The sequence below is a fragment of the Notamacropus eugenii genome, chromosome 5 (genome assembly GCF_028372415.1).
Source record: "Notamacropus eugenii isolate mMacEug1 chromosome 5, mMacEug1.pri_v2, whole genome shotgun sequence".
In the NCBI taxonomy this organism is placed as follows: domain Eukaryota; kingdom Metazoa; phylum Chordata; class Mammalia; order Diprotodontia; family Macropodidae; genus Notamacropus; species Notamacropus eugenii.
Window position 1 is genome coordinate 1,470,173 of NC_092876.1, and position 9,828 is coordinate 1,480,000.

Here is a 9,828-nt window from a genome sequence, read left to right on the forward strand (position 1 = left end):
ATTATGTACCTACCAACAGAGACTTCCCAGCAAGGTTCTCCTGTTCGGGTGCTTAACAAGCCTCTTTGTCTCCACTGTTACATAGCTATGCTGGAGACAGAAATTAACAAGTACAACAAGAAGAAAATATTAGCAGATAAACTTAATTTTATTTATGAAAATACATAGTTCTGTGTGCAACTTTGTCAAGAAAATAAAACTTGTAGAATGAATCAAGAAACAAAAAAAACTACAGACTGATTTTTTAAAAAAGCATTGAAGGTAAATCATATACAAAACTCTAGTCTAAAAAACAATTATTTTAAAAAATATGTCCAGTATAAGACAGAAATTGTAATGCTGGCATTTGGATAAAGTGATATTCAAACTAGAAAATATAATCTAGTTTCAAATATGAAACATATAGAGATGAAGGTAAATATCAATCCCAAACAAAATTAGGAATAAATGACAGATGAAAAATTAAACATAATAGTGAAAATAGTGGATGTGAATGGCATATTTTATTCAATGGAAAATGAATTTCAGAATGAAACAAGAAATGGAGTTCATTTTCACATTGCTGACAGGGGAAAAAAGCCATTCAGGTTCAAGCATAGCCAAACTGAACTACTTGTAGCTCATTTTTTTTTTTACCAGAATAAATTTTCTGATTTTGAAATAGGTTTCCATTTTCCTCCAAATATTCTCACATGAATAGCATGTAAAGGGCTCTCATCTACCATGTTATTGATGTTGGTCAGTGTCTGCTGGTTGCTTACATAATCCTTTCCCACATTCATGAAGTTTGCAAGGCTTCTCTGCAGTATGAACCTTCTGAGGTTAGAGATGTTCCAGAAGGCTTTCCTACAGTCCCTTCAATTAAACACTTTCTCAAAATCAGAACCCCTTGATGATGAAAAAGATTTGAGGGGAAACTGAAGGTTTTCCCACAATCATATATTTCTAAGAATTCTTCCCAGTATGAATCAGTATGAATTTTCTTATGTACAAGGAGTTTTGAAATCTGACTAAAGATTTTCCCACATTCATCACATTTGTAAGGATTTTCTCAAGTATGAGTTCTCTGATGTACACACAGCGTGGAACTCTGATAGAAGAGTTTCCCACATTGTTCACATTTATAAGCTTTCTCACCACTGTGAATTCTCTGATGTAAGAGTAGGTTTGAACTCTGACTGAAGGCTTTCTCACATTGTTCACATCTATAAGGCTTCTCACCAGTATGAATTCTCTGATGCACAGTAAGTATTGACCTGTGACTGAAACCTTTTCCACATTCATGCATTTATAAGGTTTCTCTCTACCTGGAATTCTCTGGTAAAATGAGTTGAGTTTTTACCAAAAGCTTTCTTCCCCTGGGGGCATTTGGAAAATTTTTCTCCACCACATATTGTTGCCATGTTACTAAAGTCAGTAAAGATAAAATGCGCCAGACATGACTCCTGGTTTCCCTGACTGCTCCACAACTCATCCTCACACATTTCTACTTCTCCATGGAAAGAGTCACAGAGATCAGTCTTTTTGTTTCTCTCTTCCTCAGAAATGTCTCCATGTGGAGGTGACTCCTGAGTCTTGGGTCTAAACTCTCCAGTCTGAAAGAGATGAAAGAAATGTATAAGTTTCCCTGTGACCCCTTCCAAGGGAATGGTAACTACTGTAATGGGAATGCAGTCAGGCACCTGTGTGTTCATCCTTCATTGCTGAAGACCACCATGCCATCAGAGAAATAAAGACATGACTTGCACTTGACTTTGTTTTTTGAGTGAGGGAGGGCTATGCGGGTCAGCAGCCCCACTTCTCCTCCAGAGGCATTTGAATCCAGTGACCAGATATTCATCAGGAAGACTGGTGATGACCTAAGATGAGGCAATTGTGGTTAAGTGACTTGCTCAAGGTCACACAGCTAATGAGTGTCAAGTGTGTGAGATCACATTTGAACTCAGATCCTCCTGACTCCTGTACTGGTGTTCTATCCACTGCACCACCTAGGTGCCCAACGTCAGGCACCTAGCCATAGTGACAATAGACATAAAGGGAAATGTCTTGAATTCTCTGCAACATAACCTTGAAGTCAGGGGTAAAGTGGGGAAGGTGCATAGAGGTGGGAGGGAAGGCTGACCATTACCCAAGGTGAATGCAGAGCTCAGAAGGAATTTTGCAGGTGGAGATTAATGAAGAGTGACCAGAGAATAGGGTGGGACTCCACAAGCCAGTCCATGACAACTTCCCCTGTGTTCAGAGAAGATGAGGGCTGATGAGGGGAAATATCAGAGGGGAAGCTGGGCTAAGTGAACATTTCAAATCAGAAGCTAGGCCTGTTAACCACCTTCAATGGTCCAGGGGCTGTGCTAGAGACTGGGGATTCAGAGACCATAGGAAAACAGCCTGTCCTCAAGGATCTTACATCCTATGGGGAGAGACAACATGAATACATAAGAACACAAAGACTCCTGCCTTAAATAACTTATCAGTTGTAGAGGGGATGAGAAAGGCTTTCTGTAGAAGGTGTAAGTCTAACCCTAACCCTATCAGGCTGAGCAGAATTCTGAAGGAGGTTAGAGATGTCCAGAGGATGAGGTGAGCAGAGCCTGTGCAGAGCCCAGGAGACAGGGGATAGAGGGCTAGGTGGGAGGAGCAAAAGGAAGACCTGTTGGGCAGAACAGTGGGTCTCATTGAAGACTGTAATGAATAATAAGGCAGAAAACGCAAATTGGAGCTAGGTAGAAAGGGCTTCAAGAGGAGAGCAGTGAAGAAGGCATGAACTCTAGAGGCAGAAGGGAGTCCCTGCAGTTCACTGAAGTGGAGAATGACATGGTCTGTTTGGGGCTGGAGAGTCAAGGCTGAGTGTTTCATCAGTGACAGAAGGCAGCCTTGTATCCCAGAGATCCCTGTAGAGGGGTCACAAGGTGTGGCTTTTACTATTAGAGGAGCTACATAGTACTGGTTCAATTGGACACTGGGCCAAATCAGTTGCCCTCTCTGGGTTTATGTTTCCTCATCTGCTCTTTGAAGACAATGTCCCACAAAACTAGAGCCATTGGAGAGGTGAAGGAGAAATATTCATGGACCTAGACTCAGGAAGACTTGAGTTCTAATGCAGCCTCAGGGAATTCACAGTTGGGGGACCCTAAGTAAGTCACTTCATCTCTTTGTGACTCAGTTTCCTTGGTGGTTAAATGAGAACCTAGCTCACAGGGTTGTTGTGAAGATGAAAACTCATAATTTTCTAAAGTGTTTAGCACAGTGCCTGGTATATAATGAGCACTAAATAAATGCTGGCTAGCCTTGCTTTATTTGTTTTTTCCCTCATCTCTTCATCTCTTTGTGCATTTGTTTATCACCTCTTTGTCTGATCCTCTGAAGCTTCCAGATGCTCCCAGTTGGGACTTGCCACATTTGATAAAACTCAAAGTCCTGCCTAAACCTGGTTAATCTATCAATGAACATCTATTAAGTGCTTACTGTGTACCATGCACTCTGCTAAGTGCCAGAGATACCAAAACAGGCAGAAAATAGTCCCCACTCCCCAGAAGCTCAGAATGTAATGTGGAAGCAACATGCAAACAGATATGTGCCACACAACCTTCAAACAGGATGAATTAGGAACCCCTGGGAGCAGGTCAGGGACTACTCCCTGTGGGCAGCCCCTCTGGTCCCCTCAGCTCTTGACAGGCTTGGGTCTGCCTCTCCTGCAATTCTCTCTTCCCTTATCCCTGAGCTTTGGGCTGAATGGGAAACTCCCAGAGGACAGGGACTGTGGGTCTGAGGCCTCTGACCTCACATCACCCACAGCTGGAACTGGTATCTAGCACAGCTTTAGCATGAGACTGATGTGGTGGAATCTTGTGGGGGAACTGAGGCCCCCAGAAGAAGCCAGGGCCTCCTTTCCTCTGAAGTCAGGGTTGACCCTGAGCTATGTCCTGCCAGGACCCTCTCTGGAGCCCTTGGGCTCCAGGACCTTGCTTGTCATCAGGACAGGTGAGGCAACTTGAGGGCTGGTGGGTGATGTGAAATGAGGAGGACCTAGGGGAGAGCAGAGAGTGGGGAGGCTCAGCCACAGCAGGGAAAGACCCTATAGGGCCTCGGGCTCCATAGCGAACCCCCAGGTTCAGACCACTGGGCCCAGAGCAGGAGATCCTACTGGGAAAGATTAACCAGGGCTGAGAGCAGCCTGAGGTTTCTCCATCAAACGTTTCAGGCCAGGGTTCTCCAGCCTCCTCACTTGGGCTCTTGCCTCTCTGGGCTGGAAAGTTCTGAGCCTCAGGCCCTGAAGATCCTGCCTTTATCCCAGTCCTTAGCTCTGCCCAGCCCCACCCTGAGTCTGCTGGGCTCAGTTCCAGGTGCTGGGAGTTCCCCTGATTCAGGGCTGGTTTGCAGCCTTTGAGGAAGGAACCCTGGGATGAAGCGCACACACCCTTGGAAGGTTTTCCTTTCTCTGTCTATGTGACACAGGGTTCTGGCCCAGACTGGAGGAGGGTTGAGTTTTTGCTTTTTTTTTTTTACATGTGACTATGAATTGGGGGAGAGAATATGGATGTGTGCCTGCATGAGGGGCAGGATTGGTAGAAGAATCTTTGTAGATGGTACAAATTCTCCTTTCTTTCTTGGAGAGAGTCACTCAAGGTGGTGACAGGCCCTCTTTTTTCACTGACTCCAGCAAGGGAGAAAGGAGATCCCTTGCAGATATGTAGGGGAAGGTGGCTCCTTAGGATATCCCTGATTTCCATGGGCTTCCCTGAGGACTTGTGGGAATTTCCCCCTGCATGAGAGGGAAGGGCTGGTTCTAGGTTGACCTCAGAGAGCTTGTTCCCATTTGGGAACCATTTTCTCTGTATCCAGATCTGCATGGCTTCTCTGAGTTTGGGGGGATCCTGCTCAAGCAAAGGGACAATGTGAACCTCCTTCCCAAAACTGGCTTCTCCCAAAGGCATCTATGACTTTCCCCTGATATCAGAGCCAAAGCAACTTTGTTCTGAGCTCCAGCAGCTCATTCTGTGCCTTATGGGCCCTTGGCCTAAGGGAACAGTCTTAGTGTGGTGAGAACCTTGGCTCCTCCCTTTAGAGCTAACTTCTCTGACCATGGCAGGTGAGCCTCAAAGGTTCTATGCTGAGCCTTATTGTTACAACCACCTGGCTCAAATCAGGAGGGGGCAGAGTTGAAGGGGCCTGCCACTGGTCTTCACCACTCTTCTGAATTGCTGATTCTGACTTGCCTCCACCTCCCAACCTGCACAACTGGGGCTGATCAGTCCTTGGATCTGCCATCTCCTTGCTCTTTGCTTGAATAGTTACAGATTCCTGTACAAAGTTCTGGCCTTCCTACCCCCTGTTGTTTCTGTCTACTGAAGGCTGTGCCCTCTCATGATATGAGGATGAACTAGATCTGCAAAGGGGAGAAGTGATGAAGATATCAATGGCTCTAATTCATAATTTAGTGACAAAACTTACAGTGAGAAGAACAGGAAGCCTAAACTCTGTCTTCCTGGTGGTTAGGATCCAGGGGCTTGGCTTCCAAATGTGTTCCACTGGTGTACGTAAGGTGCACTGTAGTGTGAGTAAGGTGGATTTGAGTGTGTGTGAAGGGAATTTTGGTTATTATTTCTCAGAGTTCAGTTTCCCAGGATCCATAGCCATTACAATTTCTGGTTCCCACAGTTATGGTTCACAACGTCTCCACCAAGCTTGGGCAGAGTTATGTAAAGGTAAATAGTGTGAACATCCACTGTGGCTGCACAGTAAGATACAGCAATGAGGGTATGTAACCTTGTGAGGCTATTGCTGGTAATATGCCTTCTTTGTCTGTTGGCCTATAAAACAGGTGGGCTCTAGACAGTGAATGGGAAACCCTTAGGCTTGAGTGCAGGAATGCTGTGTTTGCCTCAGCTGGCCCTCATCAAGTCTTGGGGGAAATCTGTGTTCGCCTCCACTGGCCCCCAGTGAGGCTGGAGGGGATTTAGGGGAAGCACAAGCTGTGCCTGTCTCTGTTGACCCCTTTGACATGTAGGGGTAGTTGCCCCTCCTTCTCACAGGGAATGCTGGAGGAGGTTATGCCCTCCTTATCACCAATCCTCTTCTAAGGAAACTGCACTAGACTAAAGATTATTAACCCCTTCTTCATGTCCTCCCTGTCTGATCCAATGAAGAGTGTACCTGTGTTAGCAGCTCCCATGTGTGCTGTGCTTATCTGCCTTACAACTGGGTAAGAATCTATGTAAACAGCTCAGGAGAGCTGCAGCTGCCTTATCAGCCTTGGACTTTCTGCTCTTTGGCTCATGAAAACAAAGGCCAAGCAGAGAACTTTTTCATCTGAAATCACATAATGCCCAAGGCAAGCTTCATATTTCTGACCAACAGAAAGAAGTTCCCTGTCCAAAAGGCTAGGACTGTATCTCTAACAAGCAGAATTTCCAGGGGAGAGAGGGGATTTACCTGACAGTAGAGTGGTGGTGAGGCCCAAATAGAGAGGGCAGGCATGGCCTAAGCTCAATCTTCCAACTGCTGCTTCCTGGAAGTCTTTTGGGGAGATCATGGACAGCATTCTTCTCTGGTGCAAGATTCAATACCTTCCTCTCTTGGAGGTCTAGGTGACCATGTCCCTGTTTGTGTACTCTTGTCCTTGGGGAACGTTCTGGATAGATTCTCTGCTGTTGGTTTGGTCTCCCATATTACAGGGTTAGTAGGGTAAGGAGAGTCAAATCCCCTGCTCCTTCCCTCCTCTTTCTGCCAGGCCAAGGGTCTGCCTCCTGAAGGTGCTCCTGAGCTCAGGATCCTCCAGGGATTAGCTGAACTAGTTCTGAAAGTCCTGACAGTATTTCCAGGCCTAGAGATGGAGGTAACTGATGAGGGCTGGAAGGGAGGTAGTGGTGAGACTCCCACAAAGGACAGGGTACCAGGGGCAGGTCACTTGGAGAAGAATTCACAGACTCAAGCATTGTTGAGGTCAAGGTAAAGATTTATTACCCTTTTCAGCAGTCAAAAGTTCTTAGGGAACCTGAAACTTCAGAGAAATACAGGGAATGTTTATATAGGATATTCCAGAGGAAACATGTGCCAAATATGCTAAGCAGGTATTTTGGGCTGGGATTAGGGAATGGTTAAGGAGTGGTCAGTTCTTAAAGGAACATGTACTTTTAGTGTCTACTCTGTAGATATTTTACCCAGAGTTCATTGGGAAACAGCCCAAGGAGGGGCTCCCTGGAGGTGTGGTTTTAGGCCTGAAACATCACTAAGTCACCTAGCAGTCTGGGCTGGCTCAGAAATATCAGGTTGTTCTCATCAATGTCTTGTTGGACAAGATACATGTAAGGGAGTATAGGTATGTCTCAGTCTAGCATACATATGATTGATCAGTGAGTAGTAAATGTCGTTATGACTCAGGGCACCACCCATCCATCCAGTACACAGCTGATTCAGACTAATAAGTTCCATAGGTTCCTGAGCAACTGGTTGGTGTATCAGGAGGGGAGATAGCAGGATGTTGCTGGGGCAGGCTGTGTCTTTGGACTGGAGAGAAACTGTCTGGGATAGTGTTTTGAGAATAGGGAGAAATGTGAATTTTGAAGAGAAATGTGATTTTAGAATTGGGGCCCAAACACCCCATCAGTAACATGCTTGATCATTGAATTGATTTTGTCCCTTCTTATCAATTTTATTGAAAGATACACAGTAGAAAAATCAAATATCAAGTCATAATTCAATAAAGAGAGCAGCTTTTTAGCAGGAGAGATGCAAATTAAAGTTAAGTAAGACTCCCTGTTATGATTGACTATTAGAGGTCTGGGGCCAGTCAATTTCTTTTTTTTTTTTTTGTTAAGAATTTGATATGTATTTACAGGCATTATCATCTGCCCCTGTCATGATTCCCTCCTCCTACAGAATACCAGCTAAAATACCTGCACAAACAAAACCCTCATCATACACACACTCAATCCAACAAAGCCAACTCCCATCCTGGCCCTGTCTGTGAAGGGCTGCCCTTCTCTGCTATGTCTCAGGCAAGAAGGGGTGGCTTGTTTGAGCCTTGGTCCTGGCACTCCTGCTTTCTCACTGGCTAGATCACAGATTGAAATCTCTCCCAGACATTTTCATCCAAGATGTCATCATTGTTAAATTCTTGTGGCCATTCTTTGACATCCCTAAGATCTCCCCCACTTCCTCTGAAACTGGCTAGTTCATCATTCCTTATGGTACAATAACATCTCATTCAGTGAGTCACCCAAGTATTTACTGTTGAACACACTTGACTTTGAAAAGTATCCAGGAAAATTTATTACAGTAGGGTCCAGAGGAATTGAACACCTTGGCCAAGGTGAACTCCACCCTTCTTCACACAGGGGAAGAGAGAGAGTGAGATACAAAGTGAGGGCATTTTTATAATGTTAGTATATAGCAGATCCTCCCATTAGAGCCTGGATTGGTCCATTCTCTTTCAACTCACAATCTGTTGATATGCCCGTGGTATTTCACTCAGCAAGCACAGGTGGATTTTTAGGTGGCCCTGACACTGACCTCAGCTGCTTTAAATTGGATCAATTATGACTTCTTGGTTTTTTCTGAATGCCCCTAACCCATTTTCTTATTGGTCCGGGCCACTTGCATTTTTATCCAGTAACCTCAGGGACTGAACTTACTGCGAGCAAAGCAGAAACTGAATCAATCAGGTGCCCGCTGAAGGGAGAATGGTAAACACACTGTCCTGGGAATGCCAGGAAATAACAGTGTAAGGACAAAACTGGGTTATTCAGAGAAAGGGGGCAGCCTACAGTCACCACAACAACGTGAAGGAGATGAACCACATGGGCTTAGTACGGACCAACCCAGAGAGATATGGGCAGACCAGCAGATGTGGACAGAGGCAGAGTCAGGGAGGCTTCAAGGGGGAGAAACGAGTATGCGGATGGGTGCAGAGAGGCAGGAATCAGCACAGTCAGGAAACACTGCAGACCCGGTGCTGGTGCAGCAATCCAAGAGAGATCCACTGTGAGCCAGACTCTCGCCTAAGTCTGTGCAGGCATGGACAGAAAGGGCTTAGGGCATAGGATCTGGCTCCCGGAGCCAGGGAGGGGAGCCCAAGTGGGCCCCAGGCTGTGGAGGGCACAGACAACATGGTCAGAGGCCAGCAGCAGCAGGAGGTCTCACACCCATCTCTGGGCCCAATCTCAGGGCAGAAATCGCAGACCAAAGGGCAGCGTGCCATTCTGAGTCTGTGCCTGCTGGAGCAAGCACTCCAGTGAGCTGATGATGGCCAAGAGAGCAGAGAGCCAAGGACACAGCATTCCAGAAGACAAAGGATGGCTTTGCCCCAGAGAATCAGGCACCTGCTGGGCAACAAAACTGTGGACAACCTGAGGACAGATGGGGAAGCTGGAGCAGGGGAGGAGTGGGGCAGAGACAGGACATGGACCTTTAAGGAGACAGAGGCCTTCCCTGAATGTCTGATGGAAATACAGGATGGTGCCTGGCACACAGGAGGTGCTTAATAAATGGTCACTGACTGAGAAGACAAGAGCTGTGTGAAGACCCTGAAATGAAAACACGGGTTCTGAGAAGTACAAAAAGGCAAATGAAACATCGACACATATGCACACATCCGCTCACACACACTTGCACACAGACACACCTGCTCATACTCTCCCGCTCACACACATGCACTCATACACACGTGCTCACACACCCTACACAGACACACACAGAGATGTACACACACGCATACAGACATAAAATTGTCTGCACTTACATGGAACACAAATACGCAGATGGGCACAGAAACACACACGCACACACAAACAAGGAAAACGTGACAAGCACATATGCAAGGCTTCATGC

General features: G+C 45.9%; 1 protein-coding gene and 1 long non-coding RNA gene across 2 annotated transcripts in view; both read right to left on the reverse strand.

The window, feature by feature from the left end:
- LOC140508062 (uncharacterized) overlaps window positions 1-9,828 on the reverse strand; it is a 55,892-nt gene that overhangs the window by 19,254 nt on the left and 26,810 nt on the right. Inside the window, 1 exon segment of the mRNA XM_072615783.1 lies at window positions 1,012-1,301. Within this exon segment, the coding sequence (XP_072471884.1) occupies window positions 1,012-1,301 (290 nt within the window).
- LOC140508127 (uncharacterized) overlaps window positions 8,003-9,828 on the reverse strand; it is a 4,680-nt gene continuing 2,854 nt past the window's right edge. The window contains exon 2 of the long non-coding RNA XR_011968310.1: window positions 8,003-9,828. This exon is cut by the window's right edge and continues 1,800 nt beyond it. This is a non-coding gene — a long non-coding RNA (uncharacterized lncRNA).